General features: G+C 42.5%; 2 protein-coding genes across 13 annotated transcripts in view; one reads left to right on the top strand and one right to left on the bottom strand.

Annotated features, from left to right (window-relative positions):
- PAK1IP1 (PAK1 interacting protein 1) overlaps positions 1-9107 on the bottom strand; it is a 19613-nt gene extending 10506 nt beyond the window's left edge. For 2 of the 3 annotated variants that reach the window (XM_066624346.1, XM_066624345.1), the window contains exons 1-2: positions 8881-9107; positions 2377-2539 (exon numbers count right to left, since the gene is read on the bottom strand). In XM_066624346.1, the coding sequence (XP_066480443.1) occupies positions 2377-2539; positions 8881-8946 (229 nt within the window). In that variant the 5' untranslated portion in view covers positions 8947-9107. Of the gene's footprint in view, positions 1-2376; positions 2540-8421; positions 8543-8880 lie in introns of those variants that run through there. The other variant, XM_066624347.1, reaches the window with a different exon arrangement.
- On the top strand, positions 8704-26105 carry C4H6orf52 (chromosome 4 C6orf52 homolog). 10 transcript variants are annotated; one of them, XM_066624340.1, is made up of 10 exons: positions 8704-8849; positions 10678-10839; positions 15043-15109; positions 16216-16337; positions 17695-17787; positions 18537-18716; positions 21792-21911; positions 23708-24098; positions 24646-24688; positions 25727-26105. In XM_066624340.1, the coding sequence occupies exons 3-10, from the start codon at positions 15098-15100 to the stop codon at positions 25861-25863; spliced, it is 1098 nt and encodes a 365-aa protein (XP_066480437.1). In that variant the 5' UTR covers positions 8704-8849; positions 10678-10839; positions 15043-15097; the 3' UTR covers positions 25864-26105. The 10 variants fall into 10 exon arrangements, with proteins under 10 accessions (XP_066480437.1, XP_066480436.1, XP_066480441.1 ...); XM_066624339.1 differs by having other exon boundaries at positions 16213-16337; XM_066624338.1 differs by lacking the exons at positions 8704-8849; positions 10678-10839 and adding exons at positions 15351-15436; positions 16044-16120.

The following is a 26105-nucleotide window of genomic DNA, read 5'->3' as shown; positions in this document are numbered from 1 at the left end:
TCTATGCTCTTTTTTACCTATTTTTTACTCTGCTGTTTTTTATGATGTGTTAATATGTTTTTATTTGTTTTTAAATTCTGTTTTTATATGTTGTAAGCCGCCTTGAGTCCCTTTGGGGAGAAAGACGGGATAAAAATAAAGTTATTATTACTATTATTATTATATTTCTGTAGCAGCATATTGGGTCATGTGAGACTTTGTGTGATCTAAGATGACAGCACCCAGCTGAGCCAGAAAGAAGAAGCTGTGGGGGTGCACTGATCCAGGTAAGTCTGCAAATCATTAGGCTAATGGACAGGACCTCCCCAGTTTGAATCTCACCTCTACCATGAATTCCAATGGGCAGCCCAGTCCTAAGATGTGCTGGTGCAGCAGGGTCATATGGTCTCCACTGTATCCAGTGCAGCTCCTGGCTGGAGGCCTCCTTGGGATAAGGGGATATTTTTCCCCTTACCCCAAGTAATGCCCTTCCCTATGGGGCTACTTAGATCTCCACCAGCTGTTTAGCTGGTGAAAGTCCATGCAGCCCGTGTAAAGCTGGCTGGTTTAGGAAGGGGTTAGGATGTGGTGGTGGCCTGCTCCACCAATCTTCCCCCCTCCTGGGCCTGATCCATCTCCCAGTTCTGCTACCCCCTGCTCAGAAGTCCCGCTACCCACCCCCCATTCCCCGCTGCTGCCCAGCACAAATCTTACCTCCAATGACGACCATTGGGCTGGATGCAGCATCAGTAGGATAGCGCAGACCTTCCTGTTGGCACTGCTTGCTCTTTGGGTGCTGTGAACGTGCTTAACAGCATATTTGTGACACCCTCAGCTAGCACAGTAGCAGCTGTGGTGGCTGAAGCCTAAGATAGGAATGCACTCCATGTGGCCTTAGGCAAGCATTCACTCTCAGCCTCAGTTGCAACTTGGGGATAATACTACTTTCTTACCACAACAGGGTTGTTGTCAAGAAAACATTAGGATTATATCTGTGCAGTGCTCTGCACACTCAGAAAGTGCTATACAAATCTTAAATGTTATTTCTGAGAGGTGATGGTTCTCATACAGTCTATGGAAACAACCTAATCTTAAACACCACTTGCTTGGATGTAATTTTTACTTTTTCAGTATAATTTATGTAAGAATTGGAAATAACTGAGGCAAGGATATTTAACCATGTGGTGGATTCAAGAAGCTGATCTTCATTTAGAGCAGGGGTGCCCAAACCCCGGCCCTGGGGCCACTTGCGGCCCTTGAGGCCTCTCAATGCAGCCCTCAGGAAGCTCCCAGTCTCCAATGAGCCTCTGGCCCTCCAGAGATTTGTTGGAGCCCACACTGGCCCGATGCAACTGCTCTCAGCGTGAGGGTGACTGTTTGACCTCTCACATTAGCTGTGGGACTGTTTGACCTCTCGTGTGAGGGCTCCTTCCACTGCTGGCTGTTTCACATTTGTGATGCAGTAGCAGCAGCAAAGGAAAGGCCAGCCTTGCTTTGTGCAAGGCCTTTTATAGGCCTTCAGCTATTGCAAGACCTTCATTCATTCATATAAGTTCATCTTTAATATATTCATTTATGTAAACATATGTAAGTTTATTCAAATTTTAAATGTAAATTAATTCTTTTTTTCCCCAGCCCCCGACACAGTGTCAGAGAGACGATGTGGCCCTCCTGCCAAAAACTTTGGACACCCCTGATTTAGAGTAACACAGGCACTTCAATGTTCATGAGGTGCTCCTGTCCAAGCTGAGTTCCCCATTCATGAATGGAAGGAACATTTCTCCCTTCCATTGAAATGAATGGAGAAGCCAATATGCACAAAGATACTTCTCAAATATATTTAATTAAAAATATTTATATTCCTTTAGATCACAGGGACTCCCACATATGAACTGATACTTCCCACATCCAGCCTCTGGATTAGGGTACATATTTTTAAGCCTACAGAGGAGTTACATCTTATGCAGGGATTAAATTTTAAAGTGTATGTGTAAGGCATATAGTCAAAATTGCACTTGAAAATTCCTTAAATTGCTTGTGTTTAGGTGCCATGTTGTAAGAAAAAATATGTACAATCTCTTAAAAACCAGAAGAGGCATACTGGAACTGAGACCAATTGAGGAAACAGTCGATTGTGCATCTCATCTCACACTCTGGGCATATATTCATTGATTGGAATGATGAGCAAAATCACCTGTGCTATGTAAAATGTCAGGTTCTCTTTTTTTTTTTTGGCTGTGCACGTATACTTGAATTTGCTTAAGTTAAAAGTGTGTATTATGTAATTACACTGTATTTAGAATTCACTGTACAAAACTCAAATATACATTTCATTTCTATCACATATAAAGTGGTATGTAAATACTGCTAATAATAATACAAGAAATATGATCTTACCATTGTGCTGCAGCAACGCCCCACATTCTATCTTCTTTTTCATATCATAGATTTGCATTGTTTCATCCTTGCTACCAGTAACTACATATCTGTCATTTACTGCTACTGTGGACAATGAAGCACTATGGGCATGATGAGTGAAATCAGGAACAGCTGCCCAGTTCTGAAAATAAATTAAAAAAAGAAACCTGTTGGAAGATACTGTCAAAACAGTTAATTTTTAATGATTTGCTTCTACTATTCCCGTGAACTACCCGATTGCGAATTATACAGTCGTGGCTACAATCCTAACCAACTTTCCAGCACTGACATAAGGGCAATGCAACTCCAAGATAAGGGAACAAACATTGCCTGACCTTCATGACTTCCCCTTCATGACTGCCCCCCAACTGCAGGCTGCAGCACATGCCCCACTGGCATAGCTATCCAGCGTTGGGAAGTTGGTTAGGACTGAGCCCTGTGTTACTGAAGGATGCCTGCCTTACTGCAGAGAGGCAAATGGTCATCTGCAGAAAAAAAAAATCCAACCAATACTGAAGGAAAATGTTTGGGTTCAGAGGGCTTACCAGAATTTTTTAGACCTAATTTTTAGTCCTAGGGGCTTAGGAATTTTTGTAAAAACTGTTTTATAATTTGTATACTACTTACTGGTTTCAACACCTCAATCCAGTGCTTCTCAAATTTACCTGGGTCACAACACCCCCACAGCCTGTTTGGGCATTACCACCTTACATCTAGCGAGTTTTATTATTTACTTTCTTACTGCATTTATATCCCACCTTCCTCCCCGAAGGGATCCAAGGCGGCTTACAACAATAAATAAAAATACAAAAACATAAACACAATTAAAACAAGTTTAAAACACTTCACAAAATATCTTTAAAACAGCAATCAGTCATTAGCAATATCGCAGAATGTTTGTGAGATTCAAGACTCAATTCAAGATTCAAGATTCAATGTTTGTGAGATTCAATGTTTGTGAGATTCAAGATTCATTGTTGCTTCCAATTCTTATGATTATGTTAAATAGGGCTTTCTCTCAAGCAAATTTACCCTCTCTCTAACTATTTATTTGGAAGCCAGTTTCATGAATTTCAGTCAATGCAGCAAAACTCAGAAGTTTTTCCCCCCTACTCATTCTTGTAGAGAATGCTAATTGTGCTTGTCTTGTACAGAACATCTGAGGTTTGCATAGGGATGTCATAAACAGAATCTACTGCATTTCATGGTCCTTTGCCCATTTGCAATATTTCCAAACCTGAATGTATGTGTATCTCTATTACACATATAACCTAATTTTCCACAGATTTTTCACCTGCGTTTTATCTCAAAACCCTTTTAAATTAAATGAGCCCTTTAAATTTAAATGAGAAGAGCCCTTTAAATTAAAGGAAAAAAGTTGTTTAACAATAGCCTCAATAATGTGAAAGAGGGCAGCCTCTGACAATTCATCAGTCTTTCTCTCTCCAGGGGCTTAGAACAGCTTCACTCCAAGGCAAGCGACCCCCTCCCTTCCCCCTGAGCACTTGAAAGAAAGATAATCACTTTGCATTGGTGAAAGGAGGGGTTGCTGGCTCAAGAGTGAAGTCTTTCTAAGTGCTTGGAGACAGACTGATTGTATGCCTAATGACTCTGTCTTACATCACAAAGGTCAGCAAGGCTGTTTTTAAATTGCCTAACAAAGAGACATTGATTAGATTTAATGCAATTTTTGCCATCCAGGTGAGTGAATCCTTTTGAATGACTCAGGGGGCAATCCTAACCCCTTATGTCAGTGCTTTCCAGCACTGGCATAGAGGTGCCAATGGGACTTCTGCATCCTGCAGTTGGATGTCACTCAAGGAGCCCTCCTCAAAGTAAGGGAATGTTTGTTTCCTTACCTCAGAGCTGCATTGCCCTTATGTCAGTACTGGAAAGTTAGGGTTAGGATTGCGCCCACAACCTGTACTTGCCAAGTGAAAATAACACTTCATACATCTTATCAGTGAGAGTTAGGGGACAATCCTAACCATATTACATTGGTTGGCGCATAACATTAAAAAGGTGGCAGAGCAGCTTTTAAACTGATCCCTGGGGGAAGGCCGACAGGAGCCGAGGGGCATCCGGTTCGGGACTCCTCATCCCTATGGGATGAGGATGGGAAGGTTAGAGAACAACAAGACAAAGGCAGGGTAGGAGAAGAAATTGGGAAAGGTAGGGAGATGGGATGTGATAGACGGTTTGGCACAATGAGAGGATGCAGGGACAAAGGAGCGAATAAGCAGCCCATCCTGGGGCATTCCGTGTATAAATGCTTTTATGCGAATGCCCGAAGTCTACGAGCAAAGGTGGGAGAACTGGAATGTCTGGTGACAAGGGAAAATATTGACATAGTGGGCATAACGGAAACCTGGTGGAATGCGGAGAATCAGTGGGATACCGCAATCCCGGGCTATAAACTCTACAGGAGGGACAGGCAGGGGCGTGTTGGAGGTGGGGTGGCCCTTTATGTTAAGGAAGGGATAGAATCCAGCAAAGTAGAGATTGAAGGTGGGTCCGACTCCACCGTAGAATCTCTGTGGGTTAAATTACCAGGCTTGTGCAGCAATGTAATACTGGGGGCGTGCTATCGTCCTCCAGACCAGAAATCTGATGGGGACCTTGAAATGAGGAAACAGATCAGGGAGGTGACAAGGAAGGACAGGGTTGTAATCATGGGGGACTTCAATTATCCTCATATTGACTGGGTCAATTTGTGTTCTGGTCACGATAAGGAAACCGGATTTCTTGACGTGCTAAATGACTGTGGCTTAGATCAGCTAGTCACGGAGCCCACCAGAGGACAGGTGACTCTGGATTTAATTTTGTGCGGTACGCAGGACCTGGTTAGAGATGTAAACGTTACTGAGCCATTGGGGAACAGTGATCATGCTGCGATCCGTTTTGATGTGCACGTTGGGGGAAGAATACCAGGCAAATCTCTAACAAAAACCCTTGACTTCCGACGGGCGGACTTCCCTCAAATGAGGAGGCTGGTTAGAAGGAGGTTGAAAGGGAGGGTAAAAAGAGTCCAGTCTCTCCAGAGTGCATGGAGGCTGCTTAAAACAACAGTAATAGAGGCCCAGCAGAGGTGTATACCGCAAAGAAAGAAGGGTTCCACTAAATCCAGGAGAGTGCCCGCATGGCTAACCAGCCAAGTTAGAGAGGCTGTGAAGGGCAAGGAAGCTTCCTTCCGTAAATGGAAGTCTTGCCCTAATGAAGAGAATAAAAAGGAACATAAACTGTGGCAAAAGAAATGTAAGAAGGTGATAGGGGAGGCCAAGCGAGACTATGAGGAACGCATGGCCGGCAACATTAAGGGGAATAATAAAAGCTTCTTCAAATATGTTAGAAGCAGGAAACCCGCCAGAGAAGCGGTTGGCCCTCTGGATGGTGAGGGAGGGAAAGGGGAGATAAAAGGAGACTTAGAGATGGCAGAGAAATTAAATGAGTTCTTTGCATCTGTCTTCACGGCAGAAGACCTCGGGCAGATACCGCTGCCCGAACGGCCCCTCCTAACCAAGGAGTTAAGTCAGATAGAGGTTAAAAGAGAAGATGTTTCAGACCTCATTGATAAATTAAAGATCAATAAGTCACCGGGCCCTGATGGCATACACCCAAGGGTTATTAAGGAATTGAAGAATGAAGTTGCAGATCTCTTGACTAAGGTATGCAACTTGTCCCTCAAAACGGCCACGGTACCAGAAGATTGGAGGATAGCAAATGTCACGCCTATTTTTAAAAAGGGAAAGAGGGGGGACCCGGGAAACTATAGGCCGGTCAGCCTAACATCTATACCGGGTAAGATGGTGGAATGCCTCATCAAAGATAGGATCTCAAAACACATAGACGAACAGGCCTTGCTGAGGGAGAGTCAGCATGGCTTCTGTAAGGGTAGGTCTTGCCTCACCAACCTTATAGAATTCTTTGAAAAGGTCAACAGGCATGTGGATGCGGGAGAACCCGTGGACATTATATATCTGGACTTTCAGAAGGCGTTTGACACGGTCCCTCACCAAAGGCTACTGAAAAAACTCCACAGTCAGGGAATTAGAGGACAGGTCCTCTCGTGGATTGAGAACTGGTTGGAGGCCAGGAAGCAGAGAGTGGGTGTCAATGGCCAATTTTCACAATGGAGAGAGGTGAAAAGCGGTGTGCCCCAAGGATCTGTCCTGGGACCGGTGCTTTTCAACCTCTTCATAAATGACCTGGAGACAGGGTTGAGCAGTGAAGTGGCTAAGTTTGCAGACGACACCAAACTTTTCCGAGTGGTAAAGACCAGAAGTGATTGTGAGGAGCTCCAGAAGGATCTCTCCAGACTGGCAGAATGGGCAGCAAAATGGCAGATGCGCTTCAATGTCAGTAAGTGTAAAGTCATGCACATTGGGGCAAAAAATCAAAACTTTAGATATAGGCTGATGGGTTCTGAGCTGTCTGTGACAGATCAGGAGAGAGATCTTGGGGTGGTGGTGGACAGGTCGATGAAAGTGTCGACCCAATGTGCGGTGGCAGTGAAGAAGGCCAATTCTATGCTTGGGATCATTAGGAAGGGTATTGAGAACAAAACGGTTAGTATTATAATGCCGTTGTACAAATCTATGGTAAGGCCACACCTGGAGTATTGTGTCCAGTTCTGGTCGCCGCATCTCAAAAAAGACATAGTGGAAATGGAAAAGGTGCAAAAGAGAGCGACTAAGATGATTACGGGGCTGGGGCACCTTCCTTATGAGGAAAGGCTACGGCGTTTGGGCCTCTTCAGCCTAGAAAAGAGACGCTTGAGGGGGGACATGATTGAGACATACAAAATTATGCAGGGGATGGACAGAGTGGATAGGGAGATGCTCTTTACACTCTCACATAATACCAGAACCAGGGGACATCCACTAAAATTGAGTGTTGGGCGGGTTAGGACAGACAAAAGAAAATATTTCTTTACTCAGCGCGTGGTCGGTCTGTGGAATTCCTTGCCACAGGATGTGGTGCTGGCGTCTAGCCTAGACGCCTTTAAAAGGGGATTGGATGAGTTTCTGGAGGAAAAATCCATTATGGGGTACAAGCCATGATGTGTATGCGCAACCTCCTGATTTTAGGAATGGGTTAAGTCAGAATGCCAGATGTAGGGGAGAGCACCAGGATGAGGTCTCTTGTTATCTGGTGTGCTCCCTGGGGCATTTGGTGGGCCGCTGTGAGATACAGGAAGCTGGACTAGATGGGCCTATGGCCTGATCCAGTGGGGCTGTTCTTATGTTCTTATATCTACTCAGAAGTAAGTTCTATTTTGTTCAACAGGGTTTACTCTCAGGAAAGTGTGGTTAGGATTGCAGCCTGTCTTACATGGCTGCAGGATCCTGCTCTCCTGTACCTGCATAAGAACAAGAGCCCCACTGGATCAGGCCGAAAGCCTATCTACATAGTCCAGCTTCCTGTATCTCACAGTGGCCCAGGGATGCCTCAGGGAGCACACCTGATAACAAGAGACCTGCATCCTGGTGCCCTCCCTTGCATCTAGCATTCTGAGGTAACTTACCTCTAAAATCAGGAGGTTGCACATACCCATCATGCCTTGTGACCACTGATGGACTTTCCCTCCAAAAATGGGTCCAATTCCCTTTTAAAGGCATCCAGGCCAGATGCCATCACCACATGCTGTGGCAAGGAGTTCCACAGACCAACCACACACTGAGTAAAGAAATATTTTCTTTTGCCTGCCCTAACTCTCCCAACATTCCGTTTCAGTGACTGTCCCCCTTACTTCTGAGCAGACATGAATAGGATTGGGTTCTGAGGCTACAATCCTATCCTTGCTTTCCTGGGAGTAAGCCCCATTAACTGTATGGGTCTTACTTCTGAGTAGACACGCATAGACGTGGGCTGTAAGGTTACATTCTTGTGACACTTTCCTGGGAGTAAGCCCCATTGACTATTATGGGACTTACTTCTGAGGAGACAGGCATAGACTTGGGCTGTAAGGTTACAAACCTGTGCACACAATGGGGAGTAAGCCCCACTGACTATTATGGGACTTACTTCTGAGGAGACACGTAGAGGACTGGGCTCTGAGGCTGCAGTGCTGTGCACACTTTCCTGGGAGTAAGCCCCATTGACTGTAATGGGACTTGCTTCTGAGGACACATGCCTAGGAGAGAGCTCTCGCTAAGCAGGCGGGGAGGCTTGCGCGCAGCACGCTGAGCAGGCCCCGACGGCAGCGCGCGACGCACCCCGCTTGCTTGCTTCCTCCCGCCGCCGGGAAGCGCGCGGAGGCCACGAGGCGGGGCTACGCGTGGGCGACGCCGCAGAGGCTCCTGGGAAGGAAGACTTTGAGCAGGGGGAGACTGAGACAGACAGGGCGCAGCAGCCTGTGGGTGCCCTGCCCTCGCGCACGTTGCTGGCGCGTGCCCAAGGAACAAACGTTGGCCGCGCAGCGGGAGCGCGCGTGCGCGGCGCCCTCGTGGCAGGTAAGTGCGTGGTGCGTGACCCCCCCCTTACCTCCTCGCGCGGCTGCACGGCGAAGCCGAAGAGGACTTGTTCGTAGCAGCCCCCGATCAGCTCCATCGCCGGCCCTGCGGATCCTTTCCTCCCCCCGCGGTGACGTGTGTCCGCCTCACTGCCTGAGCCGCAGCCGGGCCCCTCCGCGCCCGTCGTCAGGAGCCGCCGAAGGTGGGGGAGCCTAGGCGCGCGGACGCGGCTGGAAGGAGGCGGGGTGTCGGGGGCGAGCCGAGCAGGCGGCCGCAGGGGCGCTCGCGGGCGGAAGTCCCTCGGAGGAGGCGGCGGAAGGAGGGGGAGTCGCGGCTCCGAACGGCTCCTGATGGCGGCTCTCAGGAAGGCCAGAGACGTTAGTATCTGCTGCGCCGGGCGGGGAACGCGGGGGGCCCCCCCGGGAGGTCTCAGCGCGCTCCAAAGCCGCCCTCCCTCAGCCTGCGCTCGCTCCGGGCTCCACGAGGCTCCTCGGCCTGTAAGGGGATGCGATCCACAGCCCAGGCCTGTGCCTGTCTCCTCAGAAGTAAGCCCCGTTGCGTTCAGCGAGGCTTGCCCCCAGGGAAAGTGTGGAGAGGACGGGGCTCTTCAGACTGCAGTCCTCGCCACACTTACCTGGGAGTAAGCCCCGCTGACTGAGTGGGACTTCCTTCTGAGTAGACACGCATGGGGCTGGGCTCTGAGGCTGCAGTCCCATCCACACTTTTTCAGGAGTAAGCCCCATTAACTCCATTGGGACTTACTTCTGAGTAGACAGGCATAGGATTGGGCTCTAAACTAGGCCAAAATTAAAAGACTCCATCTGCCCAGCCATGCTCCAATTGGGGTTACAGTCTTAAACATAGTTCCTGATAGTAATCCCTATGGAATTAAGGCTGCAGTCCTAACCACACTTTCCTGAGAGTAAGCCCCAGTGAACAAAATAGGACTTACTTCTGAGTAGACCTGGTTAGGATTTTGCCCTATGTGCTATACCTCTGAATAAGGGTTGGAGGCGGGGATATAAAATTTAGAAAATGCTCAACAGGATAAATGTTATAACATATGGCTAGCAAAAAGCAAAGATGGGTGGAGAGAGACCAGACAAATACAGTTGCTTATTTTTGGCGCATGTATGCAGTTTCAGAGGAAGAATAAAATTTTAATCTGGAAACTGAAATGAAAGGCTTGGGAAGATTTTTTAAAAAAGTTTTTAAGTCCCTCCTTTGAAAGGAGACTTAAAAAAATTTATTAAAATCACAAACTGACTTTTTCTCCCTCTTACTGCTTTGTCTGGAATACATAGATTTACTGTCTCTCTGATTTTTTTAAAAATTAAATTGTGTTTTTCATCACCTGATGTTTGAGCCCTTTTAATGAAAAATTGTCAGTGGTTAAATGGCCTTTGTCAGTGGCCTTTGCTTAAGAGTATAAAATGTGCCTTGATGGATCAGACCAAGCATTTGCTGCAAGAATCCTAGAAACCAGCTGCTGCTAGATGGTCCTCCATAAATTACAGTCTGTAGTGAATTATTGGTCAGTCTGTCTGCTACCCATTCTTGCTAAGAACTATTTGAAGATCATTGGGTTATTTCTTTGTTATTGTATAGTGACCATAATTCTTCAGGGTGAGTTGGGAGTTTGTGTACCACGCATTTAAGTATAGCATATAAAAGGAAGGACTTGTTTCACAGAATTGTATATAGTAGAAATACTTGAAAGTAAAAAAAGGCATCATTGATAAAACAGCAAATCCCTCTCCTCCATTTTGTATCAGCATAAATTGTAAATATATGCCCCCTAATTCTTATTTCATTTATTTTACTTTAGTGAATACAGGCACTCTTGGAAGAAAGAAGGATCAAATATACTTTGATGTAAATAGTTCCAATAATTGGAACCAGAAGTACATTGGATCAGATTTTGTTGTGATATTCATCCTCTTCTCTCCAAACGCTCCCTTTTATTTAGTACTTTGTATAATACATACTGGTAAGTTGAATAAATAGCAGATGGTGAAATTATTCAATCTGAAGAGGTAGTTGTATGACAAGTTTTTTTTTTAGTTCAGGATCTGTGTAAATAGAGCAGTATACTAAGGTAAGTCATGTATACTGTAGCAATGTTAGTATAAATGTAATCTTCACAGATTTGATGAGTGTTGTATCTTAGAAACAAAGTTGTATCTATTGCTCTATTTATTTTTATGATGTATTTGTGTGAATCTTTAATGGTACTCTAATGTAAATAGTTATAATAGTCAGAGCCAGAAATACGTTGGATCACACTTTGTTGTGGTATTCATTCTCTTCTGCATATACTCCTTTTTAGTACTTCGTATTGATTTAATATTGACTGTATATAAATTGCTTAGTTTGCCAAATTAACCAAAGCAGCATTTCTTGTAAGTGCACCCAGCATATTTTATAAAAAATGTAAACTCATGTATAGTTTTCCTGATTATTTTGGAAACAGGTTGGGTTATTATAAGTGATACCAACTCATTTTGCATAACATAGTAAGCTTCCATTGAAATGTTTGGACTTGGCATTATCCAGTCCATAATGTAAACAATCTGAACAAAATGCTAGTATTCTGTGTTGTTCGTTCTTCTTTGAGTAATGTAGCAATCTAAGATGAGGTAAAATGATTACTATGAGGTGAGATAGAATACAATGACTTATAGTAGGCAAATACTTGGATCCTAAAAGCATGAGCATTTATCACAAAAATGTACATATTATAAACTGAAAAACTGGTAGAATATTTTAGCACATTCAGAATGCTGTGTATTATAACATGTGAACTACATCTGTTAAAGTGCCTAATTTGTCTGGTATTGTATCCATCTATTCATTATCTTACTAATTCAGGAAACAGTGCATTTTTAAAAATGGAAACTTTTATTTTTGTAATTTTTCTTCCCAGCATCACTGAGTGCTCCCCAGACTTTGGGGGAGACAGATATTCTACACTTGATAACAAGAGAATACTTGAGGGGAGTTAATATGTAGTTTCTGACATTATGTAACATCACAAACTCCTTATCCCAATGCCTCCCAAACTTTTTAGCAACTTACATTAACAGTAGTCTATCGCAACCCATTAGACCAGTGTTTCTCAAACAGTGGGTTGGAACCCACTTGGTGGTTTGCGATCCAATGTCCAATGGGTTGCAAAAAGCAGTGTTCTGCCATCTTGGAAGCTGGCGGAAGCTTCCCACAATGGGCAATGGCAGAGGTGGGGTGATTGCCGCCTCAGGGTGCCAGGAACTGTAAGAGGAAAGGCTGCAGAGTGGCTTGTGGGGAGGGGGGGAGAGCGGCAGGCAGAGGGGGGAGGAGGAGGAGGTAGGGGGCCGCCCCCCCAAGTGCCAGGAGTACTGTCTGAAAGGAAGGCTCCAAAGTGGCTTGTGGGCAGGCGAGCAAGAGGTCAGGAGAGGGACGGGTGGACCCAAAGTGCCAGGAGCCTTCTGTGAGAAGAAGGCTCCAAAGCTGTTTGAGGGGGGGGGGAAGGGAGAGGGGAGGGAGAAGCAGGAGAGCCGCCACCGCTGCCCCAAAGTGCTGGAACTGCCTGGCTGGGAGTTTGAATGAGTTTGGGGCTTCCCTCACTTCCCACCCCGCTCAGTAACTGCTCTTACTTTTTGGGAGAGGAGGGGTGAGACTTTAGAAAGGATTGAGTTGGGCTACAGTCCTGTCCACACTTTCCTGGGAGTAAGCCTCATTGGCTATAAGGGGACTTACTTCTGAGTAGACATGCATAGGCTTGGGCTCAGGCTGTAATCCTATCCACACTTTCCTGGGAGTGAGCCCCATTGACTAGAATGGATGTAATTCTGAGTAGACATGCCTAGGACTGGGTTCATTGAGAGACTGCCACTCTCAAAGGCTACAATCCTATCCACGCTTTCCTGGGAGTAAGCACTATTGACTATAATAGGACTTATTTCTGAGTAGACAGGCTTAGGATTTTACTCTTGATCCATTATGGCAGCCAGTAGTGTGGGGCGCATGCAACTCTGAGCTAGGCAGCAGCAGGTATGTAGAGGCAGTCTTCCTGCAAACAATTAAATAAGCACACAAATATCATGAATGATGCATTAAAATGCACCCCCCCTTAAAAATAAAAGCAAGAAAGGAAGAAAATAAGAGGTAAGATACTATTTCCTTGCCTCCATCTTTTCTGTCACTCCTCACCGCAAAATGGGAAAGCTTATGCAAAAGAGAAAGCTGGAGAAAAGGAGGAGATGCATTTTCTTGTTAAAAGTGACTATTGGCTTTCATATTGTGCCATTTTCCATTTATTATCTGCTTCCAGCTTTATTTTAGTAACAGAACCAAAATGTTTTTCCAAAGGCATTGTTTCTCCCCCCTCCTTCCTTCTAACATCCACATTTCTTTAAACATCATTAGAAAAATATAGCCTCAGTGGCTGGGAGGGATGAGAAGGATAGTATGAAAATCCTGCAATAAAAAATGGCATAAATAAATACTATGTAACAGAGATGTAAAAAAATAGAAGGAGAAATAAATGTCCTGGCTGGATTTGCTTGGGAGGTTTATTCTCTTCTCCCTCCTGCCACTCTCCCCTTTTTGTAATTGTCCTTCTGAGATCAATGACATCTTACAAGCTTTACAAACTCTACTTACACAGAAGTGATTTCAGTTTCCAAGTGTAAATCTTACCATAACCATAAGGGACCATAAATGGCACATGCAGTTCATCAGGTTATACTACTTACTCCAAATGAGTGGAAGGATTAGTATTGGTAGTGCTATTGGGGGGTTATTAAGTGAATGGTGGTGGGAATTATTATTAACAGTATTTATATGCCACTTTTCAACAAGAAGTTGACTAAGTAGTTTACAGAGAAAGATCAAGTGGCTCCTTGTCCCAAAAGGGCTCACAATCTAAAAAGTTGCAAAAGAACAAAAGCAGATAACCACAAGAAAAGACACTGCTGAAGTGAGGGGGGCCAATTACTCATCCCCTGCACCCACCTGAAAAAGTGCCTCTTAAAAAGTTTTTTAAAAGTTAGCTGGGGTGAATAGGGACTTGGGACTTTCCCAGTTAGCAGAGGGAATGGGGTCTTGGAATAGGAAGAGGGGTTGGAGGTTCCCTCTAGCCGTTTCCATTCCCCTGTCCCCACACCCTGCATTACACTCTCTTTCACCAACACCTCTCCCTTACCCCATGTTCCCTGCCTGTCATCAGAGGCACTGTGGTCTCTGGAAGAGTTCCCTGCACACGTGGCTGTCCTTCATAGATTCTGAGCATGTGCTTATGCAGCCGGGAGAACTGCTGTTATTCTCTGTGTGAACTATCTATAAGGACTCATAATGCTCTCTCAAGTTTGAATTAAATTTACCACCCTGGTCCTCTTAATTGGAATATTTTCTCTTGTCACCTGCAGTTTGAGTTCCTAGGTGAGAACTGTGATATCACTTCCTGCTTGATGACATCATTTCTGGTGCTGGCATCACAAAGATGTCATTTCCTGCTTGATGATGTCACTTCTGGGCATGACATCACTTCCAGGTTAATGACATCACTTTCCTGACAGAATATCCCTGTCCCTGACAGATTGTCATATTAGAAAGTGGGTCCCATCCTAAAAAGCCTGAGAACCACTGCATTAGACAAAAAAAATAGACATCTATAAATATTTTATTTATGATAATTGGGTCATGTGCTCCTGAGGCTGCTAGAGACAGTACAATGTATGTGTGAGTGAGTGAGAGGGAGAGAGAGTGAGAGGCCAGAGTGAGAAGCTGAAACTTAATTCACAAGTGGTCTATGGCATGCCAATTACTAGAGAAAATTGGAAACTGTAAAATTTTAATTTGGAGGTATGAAGATTACCTCATACCACAGATTAGCATTCCAGCTATTTTCTTTTGCAAACTGGGCAAGAGTGTTTGCAAATTTTTTGTTTGTAAGTTTCAAAAACCTTTCGCAGCCCACCAAAGATCAGCTTGCAACTCACTGGTGGGCCCCAACCCACAGTTTGAGAAACACTGCCTTAGACTATTGTGATGTGTGTTGATGATACTCTTTTCAAGCCCTCAAACCTTTTTAAAATCTCTCACAAAATCTAGTTATGCTGTAACTGAAGTCTGAAGTACTGCAGTAAAAGATATGCTTAACTGATTATTTTCCCCAACAGCTTACTCTAGTCTTTTTTTCTTTTAAACACAGCACCTAAAGAGGAACTGCAGGAGCTTTCCTTTTCTTGTGAAGATAGCTTTTAACAATGGCTAGTCAGGTAAGATCATTTGGTGGGGATGAGGCAACACTCATGGCTTCCAAGGGGAAAGTTCAACTATGCCCAGAGCTGCTGGCAAATATTAAACTTAAAAACATTTATCTGAGATAAGGGGGGGGGTGGAATTTAGTCCTGTGTTTTCCTTGGATTATTTTCCCCTGCTGTGGAATCTTTAATCGTGTCAACTGAAGCAGCTTGAGGGGGCAGAACATGAAGCTTTGCTTTCTACACTGTTTCACAGTGAGTTCTTGTGGTGGGACTTTCCTATAACACTCACTATTTAGGATGCCTACACTGGTGCGCTAGAAGTGAAATGATGCCATCCATGTAAGTAAAACTTAATGAAAAAGTTGAATTTGTATTCCTCAGGTGAGGGATATGATCTGTCTTATCTTGGCTATTGCCGCCTCCCTCCCTTTTCTTTCCCATTCAACCGCCTCTGCTGGCTTCTTTTTTTGAATGGAGCATTTTTTTGTTTCTTGCATGTTTCTGGTGTAACAGCTGGACATGGGTTCCCTTGGCTCTTGTGTTTGAGTCAGTCTGCCCCGGCCACTTGCCCTGAGGTAGTAGTCAGTCCCTGGCAGTGGGATATGTGTGGGATATATGTCAGAGAAGAGGCCAAGACCCCTTTTAGGTTAAAACAAAAAGGAGAGAGAAAATTTAAAATGGTGACCTGGCTATGTATCTCATTCACTGGACCTCTTTTTTCTATAATATCTCTGAGTATGTCTCAGAGCATCTTTAAGCAGGGTCCTCTTATAAAAACAATTAAGTTATGTGCTTGGTCAGCCTCTAATGGTAACTTTTTTTTTAATGAAGGAAACGGAGGAAGTCAAAATGTTGGCGTGAAAAGCAATCACTCCTATAGCCAGCTTGACCAAGTCAGGGGAATATGGCTTTTCATACAATCCTTTGGCTCTGTTATTTTTGCCAGGCATTTTCCCCAGAGGCTGCTTTCCCTCATGGGAGGCGGAGGGAGAGATGGGACCCCAGGCTTCTGTCAAGGGAAAGGTGAATATGGGGAAATCACCAAGGTGGTGATCGGGAGAGGGAGGGAGGCATTTAATTGAGATGAAATACTGTATAACTGTTTTTCATTCTAGCAGGATACAGTGGGAAAGGCCAAAAAAGAAAGCCTGCCTCTGTGGTGGAGATCCCCCCACAAAAAACGGAAGAAAAAGAGTAAAGCAAGAGCAGGAAGACCAGATTTTTCTAGTATTCCAAGCAGGTGAAGAAACCTTGAAACTGACAAGAAAAAAACTGGCTCTTGTCCATATAATAGTAACTAAATCAAGTAGCAAGAAGTTAATCAAAACCAACACATTAGGTTCTCCTGCAAAATTCTTTTTAACATTTTATGCATAATGAAATTGCTTATCACATCATTAAGTAAATTGAGAAATAAACCAATTTAATAGCTGTTAAATCTATTTAGTGCTTTCAAACGATTAGTGGATATGAATGTTTAAAGTGATTTGAAGTGATATAAGGCAAAAGGCTTCAGTAGGCCATGGCTCCTGGACTGTTGGAAGAATACTGTGTTCACCATGAAGGATGATGCGTCAGATGGTAGACATCCAGAAAATACAAGAGCATTCTTCCCTGTTCGGTTGATTACTGCTTCCCAGAAGGTTTTCTGATTATGCCTTCTTCTTGGTGTCAGTTTAAGATGTGCTTTATTCTTTGGACCCTTTTAACCGTTGGTGCTTAAGATTTTGCCATGTACATTACTTCACCTTGGAGTATGCATGCTGAAAAATCACAACAGCTGTGCCATTTGCTAGAAATATGTATCAAAGCTAGAAACTAGTAATGGGTAACATAACAGTTGGAACCTTCATTAGAAGTCAAGGCCACTGCAAAATATTGGTGTGCATTGTAAATTTCCACAATTGACTTGACTTTTAGTAATGCCATAAGATAAAAAGGAATCTGGTCTGTGATTAGAGCTAAACTAGCTGACATTTTGTCTAAGATTACTTAAATGATTTGTCAGTTTATTAAGATAATTTATTCATCAACTGCTGACATGCTGTTGATATTCAGCTTTTAAGTAATGGAATATGTAGACAGCACATATGAAAAGTATTCTTGCTTCAGTGAACCCTCAATTTAATTGACCTCAGTTTAACAGAGTTTGGAAAAAAATTGGCATTTTCTGCTTCATTAAAAACTAGTCTTGTGTCTTGCACTTGTCCATTGATATTTATTCAGATTTAATGGACCTGGCAATAACAGAACTCTTTCACCCTACTAATCTGTTAAATTGAAGGTTTGTTGTAGTTTACATAAGTATTCTTTAGTGGTGGAGGTTGCTGGAAAATAGTTTCTTACTGATTTTAAATATCTGTGCCCCCTTTCTCCTTTGCTCGAAGCAACTGTAATACTGAATCTTACCATTTTGGGTTGAGGGGTGGAGTTTGTTAAATATCCATAAATGCAAATGTTTGTTTATTTATATTTTTATTACCCTACCTTGCTTTTTTATTTAACAAAAATTCTAAATTGGGGGAAAATAAAGAAATTTTACTATTAGATTTGTGTGGAAACAATCATAGAAATCCAACCTTTTGATACTTACACAGGACCTCCCACTTATCGACCCTCTGTGCTTCTAACCCAAATAGCACTGTGCAGCAAGCAGAGAATTGGAGTGAACCAAGTGCAGTACATCAAAGGTGATTGCGGAGTAGATAGTTTTAAATGAATCACGCCTCATGCACCAGGAGAAAGCAACAAGAAAGCCAGCTGTAATGACTAATGAATCTGAGCTGTAGAAAAGCTCCATAATTTTAATTTTTTCCTACATCAAGTTAATGAATAGCTGAATTTGATTCTGCTGAATCTGGCTAGATAATATAACTTATTTACCCACACACATTTACCTTTGTACATTTTGGATCTTTTGCTGATAGCACGCTAACAGATGTAAAGAAAATATTGAGCATTCTTACATAGACACTAGAGGAACAACTCTGGATAAGTTATTTGAGGGCTGTTCTTTTGTACTGAAGAGAAAACACCGAAGGCAAATAACATAATCCACAGACCACTTAAACGAATGCTAAGTTTTGTGCTGTTCATCTTCATAGCGATAAATTGATTTAGTAGCAAGCTTTTATGGCTTGGTTAGTTTGCAGGGGGAGCTTGTGCCGAAGCAGCAGCCCTCAATTTGGTCTTGAAGCAATTTGATTTTCAGAAAAAGTGGTTTGAGGTTTGTTGCTGAAACATTACCAAAGACATTGCTTTCTTCTGTGCATGGTGCTAGTGAATGTGCCATGAACAAGGGCAAACAAGTATTGGCTGGATCAATCCTAGGTAGGTATTTGAGTGGCGATCAGTGCGGAAAGTAACCTAGTGGATACAGGGCCCTGAGGTTTGTACTGCAATAAGACTGATGATATTTTTTCTTTTAAATTTCTTCTAGGCCAGAATTTCCAAGGCAAGAATTTGTTAGGGCAGGAGAATATACAAGGCCAGAATTTGCAATATTTGTAGGAGAGATAACTCCTGAGGTGGATGATTTCTTGCTCTATGACTACTTTTTCAAAAGGTATCCTTCATCTGTAGACTGTAAAGTGGCCACAGATCTGCTGGGATATTCCAGGTAATTGCAGATTAATATTTTTGTGATTAGTAATGATGTATTGGGATTCTCAAAGTTTTTTTATAGCAAGTCCGCCCATCAAGAAAAATGGTTTGAACGTTATTAAAATAAGCAAGTTCAATTTAAGATAAAAACAGTGATTAAACTGGCATTGTTTAGTCTTGTCTTGACTATGAGCCTAGGCAACTGCATGGAAGAAGAGGGAGCAGGGCAGATATGCTCATTGCAGGAAAGATGTACCTTCAAGGGAAGCAAAATGAACTTGACAGAAGTAGGGAGTTGGTCATAGCTTTGTTGACAATAAGTGATGGGGGGCTGAAGAAGGAAGGTGAACAACAAGATAAGATCTATATTCAGACTCTTGGTCTATAAAGACATACAACAATATTTGAGAGCAAAGGTCTTTAAACTTTTGTTTAATAACCACTTACAGTTTTATACAGATGCCTGATCTAGTTTTTGATAACTCTTATAAGCTATAACATCAGTAGCTTTTACCAGTGGTGCATCAGATAGGAAGCTAATAATCAGATCATTAAGTAATCTATATGTAATGATCTGATTATTAGATTCGTATCTCATGCACACTTACCTGAGAATAAGATCTATTGGTGACTTTCTGTTCACTCAAGGGGATGGTGATCCTCACTGATGTCCTCTAAACACCAGAGCTGCATCTGTCCCACGTAATCCTACTCCAGAGGGTCTCCCAATCTTCCAGTGTGGTTTTGCAGAGGGCTGTTGGGCCAAGGAGGGGGCAGGGAAGTGCAATCCTGTGTGTTCCTTTTCACACATGCACCTTAAGTTACAACTTCATTGAATACAGTTCTGAGCATAGGATGATACGCTAGTATTGGCAACCTTCAGTCTTGAAAGACTATGGTATCGCGCTCTGAAAGGTGGTTCTGGAACAGCATCTAGTGTGGCTGAAAAGGCCAATCCGGGAGTAACAATCCCTTCCACACTGGGAGCAAGTGCAGTCTGTCCCTGGTCTGTCTCCCTGGCTATGGGCCTTCCTTCTTTGCCTCTTTGCCTCTGACTGCTGGCAAAGTGTCTCTTCAAACTGGGAAAGGCCATGCTGCACAGCCTGCCTCCAAGCGGGCCGCTCAGAGGCCAGGGTTTCCCACTTGTTGAGGTCCATCCCTAAGGCCTTCAGATCCCTCTTGCAGATGTCCTTGTATCACAGCTGTGGTCTACCTGTAGGGCGCTTTCCTTGCATGAGTTTTCCATAGAGGAGATCCTTTGGGATCCGGCCATCATCCATTCTCACGACATGACCGAACCAACGCAGGCGTCTCTGTTTCAGCAGTGCATACATGCTAGGGATTCCAGCACGTTCCAGGACTGTGTTGTTAGGAACTTTGTCCTGCCAGGTGATGCCAAGAATGTGCCGGAGGCAGCGCATGTGGAAAGCGTTCAGTTTCCTCTCCTGTTGTGAGTGGAGAGTCCATGACTCGCTGCAGTACAGAAGTGTACTCAGGACGCAAGCTTTGTAGACCTGGATCTTGGTATGTTCTGTCAGCTTCTTGTTGGACCAGACTCTTTGTGAGTCTGGAAAACGTGGTAGCTGCTTTACCGATGCGTTTGTTTAGCTCAGTATCGAGAGAAAGAGTGTCGGAGATCATTGAGCCAAGGTACACAAAGTCATGGACAACCTCCAGTTCATGCGCAGAGATTGTAATGCAGGGAGGTGAGTCCACATCCTGAACCATGACCTGTGTTTCTACGCCATTAGGGCGCAATCCTAACCAACTTTCAAACACCAAAGTAAGGGCAATGCAGCTCTGAGGTAAGGGAACAAATATTCCCTTATCTTGAGGAGGCCTCCATGACTGCCATACAACTGCAGGATGCAGCATATGCCCCATTGGCACAGCTGTGTCAGTGCTGCAAAGTTGGTTAGGATTCGGACCTTGATGTGTTGGCAAATAAGATAAGGCATCCTTGCCCACTGTGTCAAGTAAGCATTGCAAAACCCTGCTATAGTATGTCATGGTAGATATGTTGATATGTACCATGGTGGATATGTTTAGTCCTACGTTATTTCAGAACATGCAACTTATATTAAGAGAACAGGTGCTGTTTCTGGTGATGGTGATCTTCATTGAACAAAATCGGTTCATGGGGAAAAGAAGAATCCAGGTTCAAATGTAAGCAGATGGGTGAATTAATTCTGTAAACAGAATAACTCATTTGAATTTCCTTAGACAGTTCAATTTAGTACCTCTTTTTGCCATCAGAAAACCACAAATTTCTGATGGCAAAAAGAGGTATTAAATTGAATTGACTGTCCAATGACAGTCTAATGAAATTCAAATGAGCTATTCTGGAGTCACCTTTTATAGCAGTGATAACATTTTGAGGTGTTCATGACATCAAGTGCCTTGTTAGGGTGATCTGACCTTTAATGGACTGCAGGAGGAACCAGGAACAAAGTCTTGCATGTCCTCAAACATAATGCCCAGTTGACTGAAGCTGGCCATTTCCTCTCATTTCTACTCAATCCACTCCCCTGCTGCTCTACTGATATCTCAAAACTATTGAGTCACTGATTGTGCTCAGTTTGCATTGTGTGGCATTTTTTCCCCTTTAACTTTCAAATGTACTTATTTCTGCATACTGTACCTAGAATGTTCCCTGGCTATGTAGCAAGCACTACTTGGCTTCAAGTGATCTCTTTGTGTACGCACTAAAGCACATGAGTTTGCTGTTAATTATATCTTGTCAGTTCTGAAGTACGATATCAGATTGTTTGAATGCTAATACTTTATGCTGGTGTACGTTTTAAGGAGATAAATTTGAGAGTACCACTAATTTCAAAAGGAATCATTGTAAAGAAGCTTCCAACAAGTGCATATGTTGTTTTAGTTCACTTTTGTAGCCTTGAGATGAAACCATTCCAGAAGGCTTTTAAAACATCAAGGAATGTAAACAGTAAATTTGAGCTAAAATGTAACATTTATTTTTATTTGTTCAGTTTATCCTGTTCTGTCTCATGTGTTCAGAGCAGCTTCAGTAGAATATTTTCTGTGTCTTTGCTGGTGTTATTAAAACTTGTATTTTAAAATTGTCTAGGGGTTATGGCTTTGTCAGATTTTCTGATGAAGGTGATATGATGAGAGCATTGCAAGATTGCCAGAATGCACCTGGTCTAGGTGGGAAACGAATCCGATTGACTTTAGGAATTTCTAAAAGGTAATGAGAAATTACCCATTGTAGTTGAAAAATGTCTTAAGAACTTGTCATTACTTGTCATTTGCTAAGCAACCGATTTAGGCTTCAGATTCTTTTTGAAACTATATCAGCCAGATGGCTTTTAAGGCCAGAATTTTCCAACAGCATTTAGTAAAGTAGTTAAAAAACCAAAATAGACAAATGGCTTAATGCAGATGCAGTTGTCTTGCACAGGGTGCCCTTGTGCAAGCAGAATGTTCCTTTCATTCATAGAGGGTACCTCTAGTGTTGGCACTGGAAGTTTGGATGCTGCCTTTGATTTAAGTAACGAGCAGCCCGATCCTAAGCTGTGCTGCATCCAGAGCAGCTTAGGAGCAGACTGTAGGTCTCCTCATGGTGATATATTACGCTGATTAAAGCTCTAGCATCTATATGAGGCTTCTTAAATTTGGATCAGTTATTTAGCTGGTGCAAATCTGGGAAACCCAAAGTAACGCCAGGCCAACTGGGAGGGGTTAGGGTACAGTGTGTGCTGCCACTGCTGATCCCGTCACCTTCTGGGCCCAAACCTCCCTCTTTTCCGCCCTGCCCCCAAAATGCCTGCTCCTCACCTCTAAATTGCCCTTTTACCACCTTCTCCCAGCCCCCACACCACCTGCTGCAAGCCTTCCTGCACCAGCTGATGTAAGGTCGGGATTCAGTTCTGCTGGGCTGGCATAGACCTTCACACTGGCCCAGCCCGCTCTTGAGTAGTCACATGCAACACTTTGAGCTAATGGAGGATGGCTGTGCCAGCTCAAGTGAAAGTTAGGATTGTGCTGTTATTTGGCTGAGTTTCTTTGCTTGTGTGGATATGTAGTTTTAAGTATATCTTTTTTAACCCAAAAATCACAAGCAGAGTTTTCAATATCTGCTTCAGATGGTCCTGATGCCAAAATTACTTTGCTATATCAAGCAATAAAGACACTATTATACTAACTAAAAATTTTAGGTAGTGTAAAAGTATCTTTAGTGGCTGAGGCATCCAAGTAATGTTGATTTTGGCTTCAGGACAATCTAAGAAGTGGAAAACTTTATTTAAATCATTCCACCGTGTTCTAAAACAACTGCTTTTGCTTTGCTGGTAAAGTAATGGGTCTGTTTTCAGGCAAACATAATTGTGATTGTGATCACAATTGATTCTGAAAATGTTAATGATAGTTAATCTGATGCTTGCTTACTCGAAAGTGAGTCTCACCTAATTTACTAGTTCTTATTCTTAAGTTTGTATGTATAAGGTTGCAGCCTCAAAGTAAATTGGAGTACAGGACCAGCTGTATCTGTGGATTTGGGATCTGTGGATTTCAGTATCTGCAGTCCCCAAACTCATGGGTTGGACCCACATGGACCCTCTGGAATTGAGGGGAGCTGTGCCCTCCAAAGGCCCTCTGAAGATCTTTAAGGCCTTAAAATATCACTTCTGGTTTTGCCCCAACACTCAAAACTTCCTCTGGAGGTGTGGGGGGCACAGCCCCTGGAACGCAGCCCCTGCAGAAAGAGGACAGCCTGTACTTCAGTAATAACTTGTAGTTTGTAGAGTTGTATGCTAACCTAACCTTGTGTTCCTTGAACAAAAGCTTCTGAAGGATTGTTGTGCCCATGGAAGTGGCCCTTCCATGTGTTTTGACTTGTTGTGAATGGAAGGAATTTCTGTTCACAGATTGCAGAGTTAGGATCTAGCCCCTGAATTTTGGTGTAGGGATTTCCATATTGTTACTAAGTTTTATCTCAGGTTTTTGAGAAATTCTAAAGGGAGCATTTTGTATCTTGCATGTCAGGTTGAAAGCAGAATTTCAGAGGTACCAGCCCTATAGCTATAATGACTATTACGAAGACTATCAGAACTACTACCGCCAGTATAATTATGAAAGAAACGATCGCTTTGACCGTTATGATCGCTTTGACCGTTTTGATCGAAGCAGCCGTTTTGGTGACCGTTTTCCTGACCGCTATCCTGAGCATTTTGGAGAACGTTTTCCTGAACGTTATGCTGAGCGCTTTGGACCTCGCTTTGGTGAACGCTATGGAGATTACCCTGAATTTGGAGATTACCCTGAATTTGGAGATTATGCTGATTACAGTGACTACAACTACAGCTATGCCTCTTATGATAGGATGCAGCAAGCTGGAAATATGGGGCAACAATCCATGAATCCAGCTATATTTCAGGTATTTACATATGTTTCTTTATCAGAGACCATTCTTGCTGGTCCTGTGTATGAAAGATGATTGCATACTTTAAGCATGCGTGTTGGCTGTTTATTAATATGCTTGTCAAAATAAAATTGTAGTAACTAAAATGGAGGTTCTGAGTGGGCAGACAAAATCTATGGGTTTATGTAGCTTTTAATAGGACCTATGTAGAGTTAAGCCAAAATGAAGGAATGCCTTGCTACTCAGAATAATTCAACTTGCCTCTTTAACTATGTGTACTGTTATTAAATCATAGTATTTATAATTTTCAAGTTTATGTAAACATTTGTCTTTTCTACATTTAAAAAATAATTTGGTGTTCATGTTGTACAGAAATGCTTGCATAGTAAGGTACTCAAAATGCAACTCAGTTCAGTTTTCAAATCACAAACTGATGCCTTTTGAAAGGGAAAGAATCTGGGGATTGAGTTGTATCATTTTTATAATCTGTTACTTCAACCCTTACATTTTTTTTAAGTAGTAGTTTCATTCTTAAAAATGTTTTGTTTGCTTTTTCTTTCAGGACCCTTCTGCTATGATGATAAATGATGATTTAGTAACAGAAGGTAAGTTTGATATTAGAACTTCTAAATAAATTTTTTCACTCTGCCCTTTCATTGAGCACATTACAGCAAAAAGTAGTGGCTTCCATTGTCTGAAAAGTTCCTTTTAAGCAGCCTATGACAGTTAATTGCTTTTGTGCATTTAACAAAAATGGGTATACCACAAATAAGATGAGGTCATGTAGTATGGATGTACAGACGAATTTCTCAACATCATAGCTAGTACAAGGAATAGTACATTATGCAAATCAGCATTCTTTATTAAATGCTCAGATATTTATTTTTATGAATATTTATATACTGCATTTTAACAAAACAGTTTGCAAAGCTGTTTACAGAGCAAATCAAATAACTAAATTAAAAAAATTACAAATCTGTAGTCATGTGGCTCCATCTGTTTTTCCTTTGCCTGCTGCATGTTTTGTTCCCAAATTTAAAGTTCACTGTGATCTGCAACAATGACTGCAACTCCAAAAACTTTGCATCCAACACATTCCTTTAACTGTTCTGTACTGAACCCTATATGCTCTAAGGTGAAATATTCTGAAATGCAGGTGAATCTCAAAAGTAGTTTGTGGGTGGGGGTTAGAAAAGAGCTGTTTTTATTAAGTCTTTTGTTGAACTTGTGCTAGAACCTCTTTAGTATGCCTTTAAAGACTATGCTATTGAAGAGAAGCCTGTTTCTGCTTTCCTGGAGATAATGCACAATGCATGGAAGTAGTTATGAAGTACAAAAAAATTTGCATTTTGATTTTGTAAAAATTCTGTAAAATCTTTATGGTTACTTTGTTAGGGAGTTACATAACTCTTGGGGACATTTTTAGAAGACTGCCCTTTGTTTTCAGATATTGAAAGGATATTTTCAGTCTTTATCTCTTCTACATTGTAAATTCGCTTCTGTAAAACTTCAGAAGAAACTGAATTTGAAAATATGCCCCCTTGTCAGCTCTTTAAGTGGTGGAAAATGATCCCCCCAATCCTTAAAAAGTTTCCAGCTGTCTAGGTATTTGCTTACTGACTTTTTGTTGTTTATTTGAATAGATCCACAACTACATGTGGATGTCCACAGAATGAACAGAGAATTTATGGTGAGAAGTGAAGAACTCTTTGACACACTTATGAGCTGTCATTGGCAACCTCTGGATACGGTCACTTCTGAGATCCCAACTGCTTTCTAAAAGTGTCTTATGTTAACACCATAGCATGACCATTATGACCAAGGTGCTAAATTGACATTTCTTCTACATTACTTTAGATCCTAAGTTATAAAGCACAGTGATGGATTTTTTTTTGCTATGCTTTGATGGCCTTTGTATTTTTTGTTCCTCACTCTTTATCTTGAAATCATGTAAATATTCTAGAAATGTAAAGAGTTAGAGTCTAAAAATAGACTTGTCTATGTAAATAATAAAACTTCCTT

This window comes from Tiliqua scincoides, chromosome 4, assembly GCF_035046505.1.
Source record: "Tiliqua scincoides isolate rTilSci1 chromosome 4, rTilSci1.hap2, whole genome shotgun sequence".
NCBI classification, from domain to species: domain Eukaryota; kingdom Metazoa; phylum Chordata; class Lepidosauria; order Squamata; family Scincidae; genus Tiliqua; species Tiliqua scincoides.
This window is presented reverse-complemented; position numbering and strand designations above follow the sequence as displayed.

What these genes read in the sequence shown, in the direction of transcription:
- C4H6orf52 (XM_066624335.1), top strand. Translation starts at nt 16,091, where the DNA reads ATGGGACCCCAGGCTTCTGTCAAGGGAAAG. An exon ending in AGGCTTCTGTCAAGGGAAAG is followed by an intron (nt 16,121 to 16,212) that starts GTGAATATGGGG and finishes TTTTCATTCTAG; the next exon opens with CAGGATACAGTGGGAAAGGC. An exon ending in CCAAGTGCAGTACATCAAAG is followed by an intron (nt 17,788 to 18,536) that starts GTGATTGCGGAG and finishes AATTTCTTCTAG; the next exon opens with GCCAGAATTTCCAAGGCAAG.